Below are 20,938 nucleotides of genomic sequence, written 5' to 3'. Positions count from 1 at the left end.
ATCTGCTGAAAATAATCAGGTCTTCCAGTGAAAGTTAATAAAAATAAAATGTAGACCTTGATTTTTGGTGAGACACCCTGTTATGAGGATAAAATTGGAGACAAATGTATCTCTCTTGCATGCATGCTTAAACACCTAACATTAAAAATAAAGAAAGAAAGAAAAGAAACTCTCAGGAAGTGCCCAATGCATAGGTTTGCTGAAATAATTGAACAGAAGACAAAAATATCTATCATTGTCCATTTCAACTGGTTGTACAGTATTAAGGAAATGTTTTACAATTTGGATTGGCTGTGTGTGTGTATGTGTGTGTGTGTGAGAGAGAGAGAGAGAGAGAAAGATGACAGTTCTTTGGTCACAATACTTGAAATGTCTTTTCAGGAGAAAGTAATATGTGCCATAATTAATTTCATTTTATACGGATAAATATTGTAAACCTTCAAACTCAAAATCCATTATTAGTGAACATGATGGAAAACATTATTTAGAACAAATAGAATGTTTGTAATATGCTGTGTTAATAAATACTGCTTGTAATCTATCTATTGACAGGTGTAGGAGAGCTCTTATTTCACTACACAAACAAATGTCTCTGTCCGGCTAAGGACTGACAGCTGTCAGTAGACACCACCTGTCTTGTCTTTCAAGTTGAAATCAGTACGGAACCTTGATTTCAACTATGGCGTGTTTAAGGGATCATTGTGTACCATAATATATACAACAAAACAACAAAAAATCAAAACAAAGACACACACAAGCAATCTCACAAGCGCCTGTCTTGTAAATATGCATTAGTAACATAAGATGAGAAAGAAATTAACTTGGAAAAAAGCAATATATGTGCCTTAAAGGGATAGTTCACCCAAAAATGAAAATTTGATGTTTATCTGCTTACCCCCAGGGCATCCAAAATGTAAATGACTTTGTTTCTTCAGTAGAACACAAACAAAGATTTTTAACTCAAACTGTTGCAGTCTGTCATGGGAATCACGGCTTTGAGAGTCAAAAAAACATACACAAACAAAACCAAATTAAACCCTGTTGCTCGTGACGATACATTGAGGTCTTAAGACACGAAACGATCGGTCTGTGCAAGAAACTGAACAGTATTTATATTGTTTTTTACCTCTGATCCACCGCAATGTCCGAACTGTCCTGAGCGCATTCACAACATCCGGCGTGTGACATCAAATAAATACGGTTGGGCAAAAAATTCCACGTTGTCTGATGATATATCAAAATCGTCTTCCATTGTGATGACCTGTACACATCCGCAATCTCTCTGCATGTGTAAATAATGAGTGACGTATACGTGCAACAGATCGCTTCCACACATGCGTCTACTATCATAGATATGTGTAGATGCCCTATTCGACCGCTCCAGATACGTTGACGCGTCCGCCATTTTGGACCATATCGCGGCCCATAGAAACAGTCACTAATGAGGCATCTACTTATATATATCTATGTATGCCAGAGCACGTACACGTGTCACGTGCCGGACATTGTGAACGCGCTCAGGACAGTTGGAGATTGCGGTGGATCAGAGGTAAAAAATTATATAAATACTGTTCAGTTTCTTGCACAGACCGATCGTTTCGTGTCTTAAGACCTCAATGTATCGTCACGAGCCGCAGGGTTTAATTTGGTTTTGTCTGTGTATGGTTTTTTACTCTCAAAGCCATGGAGCCTATTGACTGCCATTATATGACTGACAGACTGCAACGGTTTGAGTTAAAAATCTTTGTTTGTGTTCTACTGAAGAAACAAAGTCACTTACATCTTGGATGCCCTGGGGGTAAGCAGATAAACATCAAATTTTAATTTTTGGGTAAACTATCCCTTTAAGTGGATGTGTGCAAAAATGGTTGAAATATGGTTGGATGAAAAAAATATGAATCCATACTATTGACATTTGTTCACAGAACATGTTCCAATTGTATCCAAACAAGAGGAGGAGACAACAGTATCTGCAACTAAAGTTATCCAACATACTCCAAAATATCTATTCAAATCAAAGAGATGAAGGCATAAAGGAAAAGGAAAAAACATAAAAACACTACAAAACCCTTTTGAAGATATATAAAGGTCTGTATAAGATTTCCAACACATATACTGAATGAATGTGCATTGCAGAGACTGTCAAGACAAAAATCTCTCAGAGAGACACATCAAATCAGAGAAACAAATGTAACTACATTCAGTTCAATTATGATTTTGAGGGTGAAAGGTCAAAACCTCATCCTGTACAATCAGCAAACAAAAGCTGTTCCCCGCGTCATGCCAGGAACCGAGCAGAAGCTGCTGGGCCGTTATTCATCCAGCTGATGACCAAACGTTTCCTCTGAATGTGGATTGTTTTGTTTTGAGTGTTAAAAGCTAGATCCAAGCATTTGTTTCTGGATGCCTCTTCCATTCAGTCACCACACCCTCACTGTTTCCAGTTTCATCAGTGATTTGGAGGGTTGGTGAAACTTTATGATTAGAGATGTGTGGATTTGTAGCTAGACATCAAGAAGGTTGCTGGGCTATGTGTGACTTAAGAAGTCAAAGATCAAATCTCAGCACTGCTCTGATTCAATAAAGCCTTCTTTTTCTTGACCCACAGGCTCAACCTCTGCATATACTGGATGACCAGAACCTCGGCGAAATTTCATCGCTGGCCATCGGCTGGGGCGTCTCTGTAAATGTATGAAATTGATATTAATAAATGATTTGTTTTAAATGCACTCCCCATCATAGACAAGACATACTACTAGGTGGTTATAAATGTTTTTACATATACATTTTCGCTCAAACCATCCAAAATTCATGACTTTAGAAATACTGATTTAAAGCAACGGCATGCTTTTTTTTTTTTTTTTACCATGAAATATCAGTTAAAACATAATTCAGATGGTAAACTGACTTCTAATAAGGTGAATGGCTAATGTTACTTTCCTGGGAGTATATAAGTTTGGTGAGCAGGTACGAAATTCCATGAAAAAGCAACAACAAATTCACGTGTACAGATATCCACTGACAGTGATATAATGAAAGTTGCAGTAATACACAAAACTACATACAGTTGTAGTTTTGTGTATTAGCTGGATCAATATACCACAGATGAAAAAGTCATACAGTTTTGGATTTCTTTATTTGGTAAACTATTTCTATGACTTATTGTAAACCTCCATACTCTCACCTCAATGAAGAAGAGTCCCGCAGCAGAGCTCGGGTGGTGGTAGATGTAAACGGTCACCAGGACGATGGCCACCATCACGAGCAGAAGCAAGAGCATCCCAAGAATCAGCCCCATGTGCAGCGGGTGAGTGCTGTTCTCTGCTGTACTTTTTGCTGCAGCAGCTGAAACACACATTATACTGTATTTATAGTTCTGAACACTGATGCATTTCAGTTCACTTATACTGTCAGAATAAATCGGTCTGTCTTTGTACACACAGAACTGCATTGCCTATAACAACCTCAGCAAAATGAATCAAGAGAGGAGACTCCTTTTTTCCCCCTCAACAATTTTTGCTTCAAAAACCAGGTTTGAATCTTGTAGTTCTTATTTTAAACAGAAGAGAGCACTGTTTTCCCAATAATTGAGCTATTTCTGTCTTTGGGTATCAAGGTTTCTGTGGCTTGTGCATCTGTCCAACAGGCAGAAAAAAAGATTAATGATGGAGGAGAGACAAAGCCGTAAATCTTAATTTTGTATTATGGACATTTCCAGCCGGCCCCAGTGAGAAAGATTTACTGTGGTCTGCAGTTCTTGTTTTTTTGCACCACATCCAGGCCCTGCTGAGCAGACACAGTGGCAGCCTTTGAGACACCAAATGAGTAAGAAAACCTCATCCTTTTTCTTACAATGTCAGTTATGGATCTACAGATGTCCGCTGGATCTGCTTTATCTAAATGTTAATCATACAAACTAAAAATGCACTACTTTCATGTAGTAACATCTAAATGAACTGCTTTTAGGTCAAACACATTTAATATAAGTCAATTAACCAGACTACATTAGGTTACATGAAACCTAATAAGATATTTTGAAGAATGTTTCAACAGTTTATTGTCCATTTTGTCCCAACAACATTGGACACCATTGACTTTCATTGTATGGAGGGGAAAAAATGCATTATTCAACATAGTCTTTTGTGTTCCAACTCCACTTAATCTTTGATTTTATATCTCTGTGGCTCCATGATCAATGAAAACATCTGTCTCTGCACATATCTTGACAGGGTGTCATTGATTTTATTTTCTGCCGATAACTTTGCACTGCATTTTATGCGTTTTATTTAATTACAGCATCCAGATAGCTCACATGCAGCTCCTTACGCAACGATTATATTAGCACTTCATTCTGCAACAGTGCTTCTGTGTTTCTCTTCAGATATGTGTACACATTAAAACAACCATATAGGTATTTGTTATCTGCATATTGCAGTAATGGGCAGTGTACATCGAACAAAAAAAAAAGAAGCTGCTTTTTACTGTTCTATGCCCATGACAAAGACTGTACAACAACACACAGACATAACAAGTATAAAATATTTCTTAAGAGCAGGTAATCATGTTTTAATGTTTATATGTCCAGAGTAAAATGTTACTGCTACAATGCAGAATCATAACTTTAATGTTTTGTCAAAATATTAACTCATTTTTGTCCAGAAATGTATGATAATTGAATGACTGTAAAAGTAAAAATCCATTTTCTCTATCAAAAAAGCCAAATAAAATGTATATTATACAGTTCTTTAAGCCAAAAGGCACCAAAATGATTGACAGACATTACAGGGCAGAACTAATCACGAGGCAGGGTTTCTGTTGTTAGTCATTACAGCCAAAAGTGCCCATGACCACTTAAGCATGGGAAGTAATTTATTTTCAGTAAGAGGGAGACTGATGCTTGGCAGCCAAAAACAGCCTGGCTTGATGACTGTCATACTGAAACAAAATACAGAAAACTGTGACCAGACAGTGTGCTGTGAAACCACAAACATCACACTTTACCTGATGCCTTCAAATTCCTTTCTAGATTTCAGTGGAATTGAATCATATTTAGACATTTTCGTTTAGCGCCAATAAAACTAATGGCGACATTTTGTTGAAATCGATCATTGATCAAATGCACTAGTTATTTGATTAATTTGGCAGCACTAATTAAATGAAAAGTTGGCTGCACTAATTAAATTGGCGCAGACGCCAAGGTACCTCGTGAAAACATTTCTGAAAATCAAAACATTTTTTTGGCTTTAGCATGAAGGTGCATGTTATTTTAATTCTATACATTTACAACAGACAGTGCAGCATCTGGCTATTGTAGATTATAGAGGGAATATTATATGTCAGGTGTGCTGAGAAGTCATGATGTCATGAAAGACTGAAGTATGTACACTGACAGCTCGTAACTGATCCAACAGACCTGTCCTCAAAAAAAAAGAGGTCATATTCCTATTGTGTTAAAATGGCTTTGCAAAATCAGACTTGTATATTATTTCTGACAGGGTGTGAACTCAATACAGAAGGTTCATTTGATGTGAGAAGCAGCAAAGTTTCCAGTTTCAGCAAGATTTGCCACCAGAAACAAATACAGGTAGATGGCCATCTTTTGAAAACAAAAATGTTTTTATTGTGTTTCCATCATGAGGGTGGAATTAGGGTGGTTTAGATTTGTACGTTTAATAAATTTAACTTTTAATTAATATAATTTTGTATGAATATGTATGTGTCTATTGCTCTTAATATATATATATATATATATATATATATAAAAAGAGCAACAGAGAGACTGTGTGTGATAAGAAGAGAGAGTAGAGGAAGAGAAGAAGAAAGTATGACACAAAAATCTGCTGTTGGACAGGAAATGACCTGGCACAAAACATTGCTGCATGGAAAAGATAGATATTTAAAAAGATATTTAGTCAGAAATAGTTGTACTTGCTGGTGTACGTGTGCATATACACATAACCAGAAGTCACACACACACACACACACACACACACACACACACACACACACACACACACACACACACACACACACACACACACACACATGTATGAACTTATTTGGGCATAAGCAGGAAAAATTAATTATTTATCAGAAAAGTGAGATCAGAGTGACGCAACGTGTTGCTGTATAGTTCACAGACACACTTTGAAACCACATGCACTGCAGCAATGCTAAGTCCTTACCTCCATTGTCTTTGAGATGTAGCGCAATCTTGGTGTCATCTATAAAAATAGATGAGAAAATCGACAGAAGGAGGGAGAGAAAAAAGGGAGTAAATATTAAAGCTCATTTTTACATGTATACAGTTTCTCATTACATACAGTGAACAGTGATGTCAAAGACTCTAAAAACACACCCACATCTCATCAACAGCTGTAAATGGGTCGCACATGTGTGTGATGAGAACTTCAAAGAGATTGGAAAATATGTCTGTGATTGGAGAGCATGTTTGAATTGTTAATGAGCAATCCACTCCAAGATTCTTGAATATGCTTTCTAGTGAGCTCCTGTCTGAGACAGACAGGTCAACATCTGCTACAGGCAATTCTGGTGAGAACTGAAACTGAAGTGAATGAAGTAGCACAATAACAGCTGATGCTAAGGGATCTGATGATGCTGTAGTATCCAATGCAGCCAGTGGTGTTATAGCAAGATGTCAAGTTTCTCATTTACAGCATGTTACATGCTTTCATTCACAGACCTGATTTGCTGCCATATGTTACATCAGGGTTAGAGATGGAGAGAAGTATGTGAAAGTTTGTTATTTCGAGATGACTGTAATGATCAAATTCACTCTGATAAAAATGTAAACATAAAATGTGCTTCATGCTGTTTACATTTAAATTAATAGATTTTAATTAAGTAAAGCATATTATTTAACCTCACTGAATCAACTTCGACACAAAGTTACGCCAACAAAACTACATTTAAGGGATATTTCCCCACCAGAATAAAAATTCTGTCATCATTTACTCTCCCTCGTGTTGTTTCAAACCTATATGGCCTACTTTCTTCTGTGGAACACAAAAGATTTTTGTCCATACAATGGAAGTCTATGGTCACCAAAACTGTTTGGTTAAAAACATACTTCAAAATATCCAAAAATATCATCAAAATATCTTTTGTGTTTAGAAGAAAATCATACAGGTTTGGAACAACATGACGGTGGGTAAATGATGACAGAATTATTATATTTGGTTGAACTGTGCCATTATGGTTACAAATGCAGGTTACCAACTTTATAGTGCACAGCAGAATTGCAGTTTTATAGTAAATTTACTTTAAATGCACATAAATGTTTTGATTATTCGATATGGACCTGTCAGCAAACCTCACTGGTCCAAAGTCCTTCCCTCCTTATAAATGTGCATTATACATCAAATATTTTCTCACTGGCAGTGACTGTGTAGAGTCACGCAGCATTTTTGCTTACATCAAGAAAAAAAAAATTACAGGAATTTGCGCCTTGTTAGGACACGGTTGGTTAAGTGCTGACAGCAGAACTGCTGCAATAATAAGCAAGTAATAATTAGAAAAAAAAATCACTTTTATTTTGACTTTTGAGCTAGACTAACAAGTAGGAAGACAATGAAATTAGAAGTTTAAATTCTTGTTCTGAAATTTGGGTACAACTACTGCTCCTCTAGATTTGAAATATTTATATGCGTATTCGTACTTCACAGGCAAGATTTATAATTTATGCTGTGTTGTTTACTGTCTGATAATGTGTTTGCACAAATCACAAAGAAAAACAGAGCAAAGCACACAACACAAGTTCTCAGTTAAACAATAGTTAAGTTGTATATGGATGAGGGTGTATTTTCAGTGTGTTTATTGTAAGTGTCAGTGTTTATTTAAGAAAGATTCTTGTGTGCCACAAAGGAGAATGATGATCATAATTATCTATTGAACCCCATTTATTAGCGTACCCCTTCAGCTACATTATGAATGCCTTTTCTTCTCCAGACATTGATTTTCCCCAAACTCATAAAGCACAAATAAGTCTTTCTTTTTCCATGTCTATTGATTTACGTAGAATCCATTGGTGGCCTCCTAAAATTATCCTGCTGCATTCTTACAATGAGCAGTCACTTGTAACTAATGGTTTAGATCAATGACCCGTTGGTTTCCTAAAGGATTGTAACATCAGTTTCATGTTCCATATTTCAACCTAAGTAGTATGTGTGTTCATTCAGGCATGACAGTACCTTCTGTTGGTATGCTGGTGGGCATGCGTGATGGAGCTTGTGTAGATTGACCCTCAGTAGTTCCTTTGTTCCTTGTGGTCTTCTTAGCAACTGATGCAGTGGTCAGCAGATTGAGATTAGTAGTATTGATGATTTCACAGGTGTTATCCTTAGTCTGCGGATGAAAGACCGATGAAGACAGGTGATCTGACAAATCTGAGATATGGTGGATATGTTGTTTGGGATTCAGGCATACATTTTGGTACTGTAACATTAAATGTGGCAATATTTTATTATCTAAAAACTAGGGCTGTCAGTTTAACACGTTAATTTAGTGCAGTTAAAAATAAAAATAATGTGCTAAACACACACACAATTCAAAGCCCTTTACCCAAATTCCATAATAAAGGCAATAACAGCCAAAGATGCCAGTCTGTACATACAGTAGACCAACAATTAAAAAGATCAAAGACACCATCTTGTGCAAACAAATAAAGCTAAAAAAAAATAAATGTTTATAGTCAAAAACCTAAAATAGATCGTCATACATGTTACGAATTACTAGTGGCCTTTACTGTACAAGGCAGAAAGAAAAAGAGAAAAAGGGAGAGAGAGAGAGAGCATAGCATATCCTTTTCTCTCTGGAAACTGCAGATGAGTCCGTCCATCATAAAAACATCCACACACATCCACATACATACCTCATCTGGGCAACTGTTATCTACCCAGTCCTGCCGATGGCGATCAAAGCCACTGGAACATCTGTCAATAAAAATTATAACAGTCATTAGTATTTTAAAGACGGCCAGTAAACACACAAACATGATCTCCATCTTTTATAGATCGCTGACCAATGCAGAAAAATCCTATGAAATCTTCTGGGAAACACTGTAAGAGTGTGTTCCACGGAAAAAAGAAAAAAAATGTCTTACGGGTTTAAAACAACAAAAAAGCGAGTAAATCATGAAATGAATTTTCATTTATGAGTCCTCCAAGAAACTTCCATTAAGAATACTCTGTTCACTGTGGTCCAGAACAGGAAATTCAATACGCTGAAATATACAGAGGACTGTCTACAGCAGTAATAGATGTTGGCTAATAGAGTCAGTACAGCTAGTATTTCGTTTCCTCCTCCCATGTCTTCATTTTTTCTTGTACGCAGAATGGAGCACAATGGGCCTCGGCTGCTTGGTATTCCTGACGTCTGCTGAGATACAGTCACCCTTACTCCATATCCTTCAGCAACTCCCCATTCTCCATTCGTCTTTTCGTGATATATTATCTCTTTTTAGTTTAGTACAATTCACCATACACACATCATATAATCTCTCCCTGTGTTTCTTGCTGATATTTTGGGGTCAGAAAAGAAGACACACATTTGCTGCCCAGTCCCTTCAATTGTAATAAACCAGTTGTTTTTGTGTGTGTGCGTGCGTTTGTGTGAGATTTTTATTTCTCTTGTCACAGCCTGTCACATTAAACAAAAATAAAAAGGATCCCATTCCTTTTTGTGCTTGAAAAACTAATTTTATTCAAGAGTTGATATAAATGGACAAAACAATTAAATAAACATGGGAGAAATACTTTCATTTCTGCAATAAGGTAATATAAACTGACAGTCTATGGAATCTGCGTGTCTTAGAACAGCATTTTTCAATGTGTTTTCTTTCTTTTGTTCCTTTATTTATACTCAGCTCTTGTAATATTGTGTGAAGGAGTCGGCATCAGCTAACACAAGACACTGCTCTAAACACATGATGTGCTCTTGGGAAAGAAGCACCTTGACCAGTGGTGGCATAAGGGCACTATGTGTGCCAGACTGTCTAACTGAAAGCTTTGGATTAGAGATTTCATGACCCACGGACAGGAAGCAGAGCTGAGCTATGAGTGGCTACTGATTGGAACGCGCACACACACACCCACACACACACACACACACACACACACCCACACACACACACACGCCTCTATAGGCCAAAGATTTGCTACTGAATACAGCTGCTGACTTTGTGAGGCATTTTATTTCTACTTTGCAATTTTGTTGCTCTTTTGTGGTAGCGGCGTTTTTTGTAGGAGTTTCTTTTTTCTTTATTATATTCACATGTATTCATTTTGCTAGACATTTATCCAAAGCAACTTTTAAATGAATATACCAAAAATATTAATGCTAGGGAGTAAGGATGCACAATATAGTAGTATCATATTAAATACAATAATTCATTAGGATATTTATATTAGATGTTTAATTTTATATGTTAATTTCCCCTATTTTTACATTTTGATTACCACTGTATTCACCTAATGGTCAAATATTCTTTCTATGCTGTTTTTTAATTAATTTAGATAAAATGCCTACATGAAATACATGAAAATAATTATCCGCTTCAGGCCAACAATGCATCAGTGAACCCCTACTAGGGAGAAAGTAACATGACAAGTGACCCAAAAGTGGCCAAAGTACAAAACTTACAAACTAGATTTCAAATGATTTAATTAAACAAATGTGATTTAATTTACTTTCATAGCTTTACCATGGTCATTATGTCTGCTTTCCTTTTCTCTCCCAGTTACCCCAAGCCCTGATACAAGGAAGACAAGTAAAACTGAAATATATCTCTGTAGATTTGAGGTTGCCTATGGCAGTGGCCACATCCTTCGTCAGCACTTCTCCAACCTTTCATAATCTCATTTACACGTTAATGGCTGCAAATGCAGTCAGCTCAAATTTATTCTGATCCAGTAATAATTTGACCTTGAGGGTGAAAGAATGCTTTTCCAAGTATGCAAATCTATATTTTGATGCACATAATTGTTACTAATACACTCATATGTTAAAGTAATTTCATTCTTTCAGAGTAATGAAATATGAAAGATATTAAGTGCAACACTTTACAACAGTATTATGGTCTTCTGTTCAGTTAGAGCTTGTTTTTGTGTGTGTCAACTGCATCAGATTAGACTTCGTCTGCTTTCTCCAAAGACAAGGGGTAAATTGTTGATAAATTGCATCGGAAGGACCAGACTGTCAGTTATATTAGCTTAAGTCAACTGAGTTACCTGCATTTACTATATCATTAGTCTGCTCTATTACTCTCTCTCACACGCAAACACACAGCCTTAATCAAGCCAAAAAACTGACTTTAATTACTGCAGCAATTTCTAACTATACATTGTTTCCATAACCTCCAGCCAAACAAAAATGGTTATGCATATTGATGAAGTCTGAATATGACTCCCTTGTCTACCAGGAGACGATTCAAGACTCAGTATTCCGATTTAATTATACAATCCAGCTGATTTAGAAGCAGGTTTCCTGGTTTAAAAACCAAAAAAAACAAGGTCCCACTGACATTGAAAGATGTGCTTGTGTATCATTATTGTGGGTATGTAATGATTTAAAAATAACAAACTGCACTGAAAAATGCTACAGCTCAAAAAATGTGTGCAGGACATATGCACTTGATAAAGGGAAAAACAAACTCCTCTAACACAAGCGAACTGGTCTTTTTCTCTCTCTGCCAGTCATAAACTAAATCTTACAATAAACACCAACTAGGATATTATATTCCTGAATCCCTCAGAATATGTGCATGCATGTGTGTGGGTGTGTATGTATGTGCTTGAGAAGGAGAGCGAGGGATTGAAAGAGTAGGCACATGGAACGATTGCCAGGAAAATAAAGCAAAAGGAGGTCGGGTGTCTTGGTCTCGTCTGTTCTTTGGGATGTGATCTACAGAGAAAAGCTGTCTGGGTTTGAGAAGTGAGGGCCCAGGCATGAATCAGCAGGAATGTGACTTTATTTTCCCTCTTTCTCACATTCTTAGGAAAAAGCAGTCTTGGTATGAAAGATTCTCTGCCACATTTGAAGCACTATTACTTCAAAAAATGCAACGTAAGATGCAAATGACATTTTATTAATGGTTTACACATGATATCTACAATTCGCTTCAATTTTTAGGCCATCTTTATATACAAAGGCAATCTTGTAACATAGTGACTGCTGAATTAGAAATGGTGAATTATCTCCACACATCTTGTAAAGGTCTGTGTTGAGAGTGCTTGTGTTTCAGCAACTGCTGACAGAACTTGTAAAATGTAAATTACTCCCCTCGTTCATTGCACCACCTCAAGGCAAGCGGTCTGAGAACGGCATCTTCTATTCCAGTAAAACGACATTAGAATAGGGGCAAGAGAGACAAATGAATAGCGGTTTGCTTTCTCACCTATTGAGCCGGTGACACCAGCTGCAGTTGAAGTTAATCTGTGATGCTATGCAAGAAGTGCAGCTTGTGAATTGAAGACATGCTGCGGAAAAGAAAAAAAGACATAGAAAATGCATCAGCACAGAATCAATCACGAATAGAGCAAAAGGCTAATAGAACAATGAACTGGATTTCCATATAACTTGTGATAAAAACTCTAAGAGGTACAACAATATAAGCCTCTATTAGCTATAAGGTACATCAGTTTTGCTATCAAGACTGTTTGTGTGTGCATGTATATATATATATATTGTGAGTGTGTCCATTGGCTTACTGGGTAGTGGCATCATTTCTACAGCTGTACTGCTAGTAATTTTGGTCTTTAACAGCTCCACTCGGTGATACTCATAGATAGTCTTTCTCCGCACATCTAGAGCCAAACAAACACACATTACAATAACCATGTAAATGATTTGGGTTGTTGAAACTTCTGTAGCACAAGCAAATAGAGAGAGAGGAACAGCATTTTTCTGTAAAGTTCTGTCTTCTCATGTACGTTAGCTCTTAATTGCCATTTTGAAGACATTTACAGTACTTTTAAATTGTTTAATCCATCTTATTTTTAATGTGTGGGCATTTTTTACTTGAATGTGCAAGGCTTCTGTGATAATCTGCTTCCAGTTATTTTAGTTGTACAAAAACAGTCCGATATGCTGCTTCAATCAATGTTTACATCATGACACCTGCTTGATGACTGATGATCCAAAAATAAGTTTGACTATCCAAAAGAACATCAGTTCACAAATAAAACGTACATGAAATCTAAAATCTGTTACTCCGTTGTTGGCTATTATTTTGGAATAAATGGAAAAAAAATGCTTAAAAACATGAGATACTGTATTGGCTGTTTTTCTGATAGTGTAAGTAATGTTTATTTATTTATTTAACCTGGAAAATGTGTCAACATTAATTGTAACTGGAACATGAATTTACACTAGATTTAAAAAAAACATAAAAAAAAACAAAACAATGCAGACTTTGCTTCAGAACAGCATCACTGCACGACACTGGCAAACAGGTATTTATTATTGTGTTATTGTAATTTTTATCGTAATCATGAACATACTGGTTTGTAGTGCAAAGAGTTTTACTATTTACTGCACTTTGTTATTCTTAGTTATTTACCAGTAGCTGCAAATGAATCTGAAATCTTGTTCAATCAGAAAAAATAGCTTACGTCCATACTGAAAAATCCTTGTGCTCCACAGACACATGCTCTTTCAAACAAGATGTTATCCACAATTGTGAAATTGTCCTAGTCTGTTATCTTTGTATAAGGCATGAATTCATTTAGCCATGTCTATCATTGCATAAATAGATGGAGAAGTTTAATTTCATATTAAATGATGGGAATCTTTGTCAAAAAAGGGACTAGTAAAGTTGTATGTGCTCAGTAAAGATCTGTATCTAGTCTAAACTGACAAAACCCACATTGGACCAAAGCGTGAGAACTTAAGAGTACACTGATTCCATGCAAAGTTATCAAACACTCTTTCCTAGCATTGGGATGCATTATTCACTGTAATGAAATAGTTGAATATTTGTGAATACAGTATATCTGATTGAAAAAAAAACTATTTCATGTAGTTTCCAAAGCCAACTGGAGTGACACAGGAGAGAATGCTCAATATGCTCATTTACAGAAGCTCTTATCCAATACACTGTTAAACATTTAAACAAAAAAGACCTGTGTGTGTATTAAACTAATTAAGTCAACTAAAAAGGTTCCTCTCGTTGGTATCTCTTACTCAATAAAATGTGTTACATTTAAAATAGAATGAAGAAAAAACTACATTGCTAAAAGCCAATTCACACCGCACCGACAGAGGCAGACCGATGTCAACAGCCAACAGAGAACGTTACTTCTCAGACGTTCCAAGACCGACAAATGTCGGTTCAACAAATGCCGACGTTCAATCGGCGTTCAAGCGCAGACCAGTGCCATCAGATGCCGATGGAGTAACACACTGATCAGACAAAACCTGACGAACGTGTCTGTTGCCATTTGTCAGCATCTGTCAGTGCAGTGTGAATTGGCCTTAAGTGAACTATACATTGGTTATTCAGTACTAATACTCAGTCTCTAATGCCATGAATCCCTACGACACCCTAGAAGACAGAATGGACTTTTCATAATTTAAATGTATGGGTTGATAAACCTAGATTATTTTGATGTGCTTCATCTGGAAGTAATTCAGTATATAATAGTCTTTGAGCCCGCCATAATCAACACACTCTGGATCAAAAGCATGATATAACTGCACATATAGATGCATCCAGTAATACATCATCTACATGACTGGTAGCTGAATTGCCCAAAAGCAGTGAAATGGAAAATTTAATTAGAATGAAGAGAGGATGGCTAGTGTAGCAAGATTTCTATATGTGTGTGTTTGTGTGTGCAGGTTTGATTCAAATTACTACCAAAACTACCTAAAATCAAGCAATAGAGAAATTGTTTTGAAAATCTCTCAGCAAATTTAGTAGTGAAAAAATTGTGTTCCTTGCTATTTAAAAGGCTCATAAATTATGAAATTCACATTTTGATTTAAGTTTACTGATGTCTACAGGTTTGTGTAAAGAGTTGGGGTCACCTCTGTATAAAAACACTCCTTTCTAACAGAGTGAAACCAATGTGTGTGTGTTTGTGGGTGTGTATATGGCTTTTTGTGTGTCACCTCTCTGGATGAATGTGCACGGTAGGGGAAAATCTCTCTGATAAAGTAAATGTGTGTGTGTGCAGCTGAGGAAGTATCTGTCTGACCTTGCTGAAACCTACATCGCTGGAGTATTAATACATAAAAGAGCAGCTAAACTTTAAGACAGGAAATTGTAGCTTGTTCAGTGCAGGCTGTTTTTCTCTTCCTGTGGGTAATTACATTTCTTGCCCATGGGGTGTCACAAAAACCCTTAGTAGCATGCTGATTATGCCTGGAGATATGCATGTCTGTGCTTATGCATCTTAAACAGTGTCACCTGATGAGTCTCCAGACACTAATTAGTGAAAGAGAAGCGAGACCCACTGTGGAGGGAATTTTATTTTCTGTATTATTTGCTTCACTGTACTAAAGAGTGTTCTTTAGACTCAGTTTGCTTCAGTATGCTTGAGTTTTCGATGAGCTGAGAGATTACAGGAAATCTATTTGTGTACGTGTGCAAGACAAGTGTGTGAGAAAGAAATGTTATTTTAGTTTCTTAGACGTCCTGGCTACTTAGAAAATGATTTGCATTAAATTCTTAGAAATGCATCTGGAGGACATAGTTAGGCACCTTAAATGGACATATATGTTGAATATGCATTATGATTGGATGAGAAAAAAGCATCCGCATTTGATGAAGGTATAAATGTTGAGTTTGGGTGTTTCCTCATTGTTGCAATCTACAGCCAACCCTGAATGACTGTATGAATGTAGACCTTTTCCTGCAGGAAAATAAATATTCAAAAGACTTTTGTCTCATACCTTTAATTGAAATGGAAAATTGCCATGACACCTACACAGGCTATTACCACTCTCAATCACTCCACCTAATTCTCAACTCTCTCCTTCCCCTCAGAGCTGTCTCTCTCTTTCTCATATTGTAACAGACAGACAGACAGACACAATGATGCAAATCCTGCCCTTTCTCAGCAGACAGACACAAACAAACACAGACACACATACGCTCGGAAAGAATAAGCTGTCATGGAAAATCATGAGATTCCATTCATGATGTCCTGACAGCAAACACCTCCTCTCCTCTTGTTCTCTCCCACACTCACTCACTGCCCAACTCCAGACATATTTATCTGCTAAATTTGTTTCTCCGGCGCAGCCGGGTTTGGTCCTGCTGGGCTCACTGTTACTACGACATCAAAGACTTTTCCTGCTTGGCACACCAGACAACAAACAGACAGCTTGAGAAGGGAGGAGGATGGAGCTTTGCGATCATCCCAGAAGTAATCGACTGTCAGAACAAACATACTCCCAGTTTTCTGATGGGCTGAATAGTACCTGCCAAATTCAGTCATCAACTCAAATCTCCAAAAAACACACACTTGGAATACAGAATGCAGATTGTTTATTTGTGTTATGTGCCACGTTCACTCACTGGGGATCTGCTGAATCTTATGGACCACCACAAAGGCATCAGACAGTCCAACCTTCACTGGATGATTGACAGAGCTGATCTTTGCAATCTGCACTGGGACCTGAAATAAAAGCACATCCTAGTTAATTCATCCATCATCGACCTGAGGAGGTGAGCTTAGACAGCTAGATCAAAAGAAGGAAAGCAAGAAAGCAAAAAAAGAAAGACAAGAAAGAAAGAAGATAGGGATGAGCAGAGCAGACATGGGGAGAGGGAGAAGCATAATTCAGTTAGGAAGTTTGTGGGCTAAATATGATTTGCAATAATCAAATAAATCTCAACAGCATTTACAAGAATGCCTTCTTACTAGAGGGTTACAATATTTCCGGTCTAGTTTATTTGTGGTTTTGTCTTTTGTGACAGAGCCCTGATACTCCTGTCATGTCTCGTTTTCTGTTTTTTCCTTGTTTCATGTTGGAGCGTGGTGTTCTGATCCCGGCACTCGTGTCTCGTTCGGTCACGGTTTTGTGTCGGGGTTCGGACAATCGTGCTCCATGTTCTGTCTTGTGTGAGTGTGCTGTTTCGAGTCATACGCTTTTCTGTCCGCATGTGTTGTGGTGTTCAGTGTAACATGCAGTTCATGCTTATATCAGCCGTGTGCTTTCATGTTATGTTTTGTCTTCCCTGCAAACATGTCCGTGCGGGGCACATGCTGGCTTTTTGTGGGCACAGTGGGCTTGGGCCAGCCCACACCAAACCTAAACAGGCCCGGTGCGGGCTTACCCAGTGGAGGCCCACAGCTCTGGTCTCACCGCAGGCTCTCTGTGAGCAGCCCACACTATGGGACTGCCCACATTAATCCCATGATGGCCCAGTGTGGGCCAGACATGAGCCTGTTATTAAGATTTTGTGGGCCGTATACTTCCTTACCACTAGGGATGCTAGGGTATTTTATGTTTCCTTAAGTAAAGCCATGTGGTAGAGAGAGTTAGCAATAGCAAGCAGCAGTAGCCAGCATGGCTCACCTGCTGAACACATTGTGCTGTCCTGGTTGGGAAATGTATCATTTCAAGCCCAGTCTAAAGGAGTTGTTTTTTTTTCTATTTAAAAGTGTACATTGCTGATATTTTTTTTGCAGAGATGGAACATGTATGTATGGCTGATGTTTGGATTGATGGTAAGAGTTTAAGACAATGTAATTGTATGCATTTTAGAAGCACTCCAACACATTTATTGGTGTGAGGTTACCACATCACGGTCCAGTTTGAATATGGATTTAAAGTTCTTTTCGACGTGGAACCATAGTCTGGACTATTTTTGACTGTTCCTGGTTAGGAAGAGTCTGGTGTTTGAGACCTGTGGCGTGTTTTCATTACAAGAGGTTGGATTATTCATTTGCTATCAGCCAACTTCAGCTATGGACAGTGTTTGGACATTGATGCACTACAGATAAGACTTTAGCACACATCAACTTTCACATGACGAAATCCTACAATCTTACATTGCTTTGTTCGCTTTCTTTTTTTGTTTGTAATTGTGTATTTGCATATTTGGCGAGGACTACATTCAAGAATATCTGGATATTGCGTGTTATTCTGATCTGCCAGATTGTGTACTCGTAGACTTTTTTGTGATGGCATAAATGAACCTTTAAAGTCACAATTAACCCGTGAAGGTCCCCGTTCTTCTCTAAGCAATTTTTTGGATTTTGCTCTGCTGTGTGTTGACTCCGTGTTCACGGTGGGTGTTGCGGAGAAACATGACATGAAGTCCGCTTGTGTAATGGCGGCCGCACTAGAGCACGCTCACAAAATGGTGGCGACAGCGGAGCCTGATCGTAAAATGGCGGACTCAACAGCGCACCGTCAAGTCACAGCTGATATTCATGAATCTAGTCAAGTCACAGCTGATATTCATGAATCTAGTCAAGTCACAGCTGATATTCATGAGTCTAGTCAAGTCACAGTTGATCATCACGAGTCAAATCAAGTCACAGTTTATGATCACGGGTCTAGTCAAGTCACAGTTGATCGTCTTGAGTCGAGTCAAGTTACAATTCATTATCATGAGCCAGGTCTAGTCACCGCTGATCTTCCTGAGTCAAATCTAGTCACAGCTGTTCTTCATGAGTTTAGTCAAGTCACCGCTGATCTTCACGAGTCTAGTCAAGTCACAGTTGATCATCACGAGTCAAATCAAGTCACAGTTTATGATCACGGGTCTAGTCAAGTCACAGTTGATCGTCTTGAGTCGAGTCAAGTTACAATTCATTATCATGAGCCAGGTCTAGTCACCGCTGATCTTCCTGAGTCAAATCTAGTCACAGCTGTTCTTCCTGAGTTCAGTCAAGTCACCGCTGATCTTCACGAGTCTAGTCAAGTCACAGTTGATTTTCATGAGTCAAGTCAGGTTACAATTCATTATCAAGTCACAGCTGATGGTTATGAGTCTAGTCAAGTCACAGTTGATCATCATGGGTCTGGTCAAGTCACAGCTGACATTCATGAGTCTAGTCAAGTCACAGTTGATCGTCACGAGTTAAGTCAAGTTACAATTCATAATCATGAGTCAAGTCTAGTCACCGTTGATCTTCCTGAGTCGAGTTTAGTCATAGTTGATCATAATGAGTCAAGTCAAGTTACAGTTCATTATCATGAGTCAAGTCAGGTCACTGCTAATCTTCAGGAGTCCAGTCAAGTCTCAGCTGATCTGCCAGAGCCTCATCAGGTCTCAGCTATTCATCCAGATTCATGTCGCATCACAGTTGTTCATCCAGAGTCTCGTCACGTCTCCGCTGTTCGTCCAGAGTCACGTCACGTCACAGCTGACCTACTAGAGTCTCGACACGTCTCAGCTATTCATCCAGATTCATGTCGCATCACAGTTGTTCATCCAGAGTCTCGTCACGTCTCCGCTGTTCGTCCAGAGTCACGTCCCGTCACAGCTGACCTTCTAGAGTCTCGCCCTGTCTCAGCTATTCATCCAGATTCATGTCGCATCACAGTTGTTCATCCAGAGTCTCGTCACGTCTCAGCTGTTCGTCCAGAGTCACGTCACGTCACAGCTGACCTACTAGAGTCTCGACACGTCTCAGCTATTCATCTATCTGGGCCGCGTACTCCACCGCCGGTTTGCTAGAGGCAGCAGCACCAGCTACAACATCTCCAGAGGTGGCGGCTTACGCTGCAGAACCTCCCGTGGTAGCGGTGTCCACTGCCGTGCTCCCAGAGGCCACGGTGTCCACTGAAGTCTCTTCAGAGGTGGCGGCGCAGGCTGCAGAACCTCCCGAGATGGCGACACTTGCCTCCGTTTCTTGCGTGGTAGTGGCGCCCAGCAACGCACTTTCTGCCTGTTCCGGCCAAGGAGGCCGTCTATGAACTCTCTGCCTGTCCTGTTCCGGCCAAGGAGGCCGTCTATGAACTCTCTGCTTGTCCTGTTCCGGCCAAGGAGGCCGCCTATGAACTCTGTCTATCCTGTCACAACTATAGAGGCCGTTTGCGAGCTCCCTGCTCGTCCTGTCACAGCTATAGAGGCCGTCGGGGAATCCTCATCCTGTCCTGTCCTGGCTATAGAGGCCGTTTGTGAATTCTTTGAGCATTCAGGGGCAACCTCCCTGGCAGACACCAAGCACACAGTCTTGTCTATCAACCCCAATGTTCTGTCTGTGTTGTCTGTCTCTGCTCTCTCGTTGTTACAGTCTCCGCCATGGTCTCCTGATCGGTGTGGTTCACCAGGGGGGTTTCCTGTTCCCTCTGCTCTGCCGTGGTGGTCTACTGTCTGGCTCTGGGGGTCCTCTGCTCCGCCGTGATGGTCTACTGTCTGGCTCTGGGGGTCCTCTGCTCCGCCGTGATGGTCTACTGTCTGGCTCTGGGGGTCCTCTGCTCCGCCGTGATGGTCTACTGTCTGGCTCTGGGGGTCCTCTGCTCCGCCGTGATGGTCTACTGTCTGGCTCTGGGGGTCCTCTGCTCCGCCGTGATGGTCTACTGTCTGGCTCTGGTGGTCTTCTGCTCCACCGTGGTGGTCTTCTGCTCCGCCAGGGGGTTCTTCGGTCCCGTCTGTTCTGCTGTGGTGGTCCTCAGCTTCACCTGTGCTGCCGGCTCTGCCCTGGCTCTCTGCTCCGCCGGTTCTGCCTCGGTGCCCGGTCTCTCCACTTCCAGGTGGCCCTCCATCCCTCCCCCTGTTCCGCCTCCACTCCACCGCCCTCCGGAATCGTAAAGGGTTTTGAGCGTCTGGAAGCCGCTCCTTGGGGGGGGGCTCTGTCACGAATCCGGTCAACGAACTTTCCATTTCATTGACTCTCGCACTACACACTGTTGCACATCACCCCGGACTACATTTCCCATCATGCATTGCACTGATTGCACTCAGCACGAATTGCACACACCTGTTTACACTGATTGCACCCAGCTGTTTCATATC

General features: G+C 39.3%; 1 protein-coding gene across 1 annotated transcript in view; it reads right to left on the bottom strand.

Moving 5' to 3' along the window:
* Positions 1-2,257: 2,257 nt before the first annotated feature.
* Positions 2,258-20,938, bottom strand: part of LOC107598695 (plexin domain-containing protein 2-like) — a 98,898-nt gene continuing 80,217 nt past the window's right edge. Inside the window, exons 7-14 of the mRNA XM_016290087.1 lie at positions 16,541-16,640; positions 12,726-12,821; positions 12,413-12,494; positions 8,891-8,951; positions 8,211-8,364; positions 6,186-6,224; positions 3,185-3,345; positions 2,258-2,681 (exon numbers count right to left, since the gene is read on the bottom strand). Coding sequence (XP_016145573.1) covers positions 2,562-2,681; positions 3,185-3,345; positions 6,186-6,224; positions 8,211-8,364; positions 8,891-8,951; positions 12,413-12,494; positions 12,726-12,821; positions 16,541-16,640 — 813 coding nt within the window. The 3' untranslated portion in view covers positions 2,258-2,561. The remainder of the gene's footprint in view (positions 2,682-3,184; positions 3,346-6,185; positions 6,225-8,210; positions 8,365-8,890; positions 8,952-12,412; positions 12,495-12,725; positions 12,822-16,540; positions 16,641-20,938) is intronic.

The sequence above is a fragment of the Sinocyclocheilus grahami genome, unplaced genomic scaffold (genome assembly GCF_001515645.1).
Source record: "Sinocyclocheilus grahami isolate Dianchi unplaced genomic scaffold, SAMN03320097.WGS_v1.1 scaffold254.1, whole genome shotgun sequence".
Taxonomy (NCBI): Eukaryota; Metazoa; Chordata; class Actinopteri; order Cypriniformes; family Cyprinidae; genus Sinocyclocheilus; species Sinocyclocheilus grahami.
Note: the sequence above shows the minus strand (reverse complement) of the source record. Positions and strands in the feature narration are given on the sequence as shown.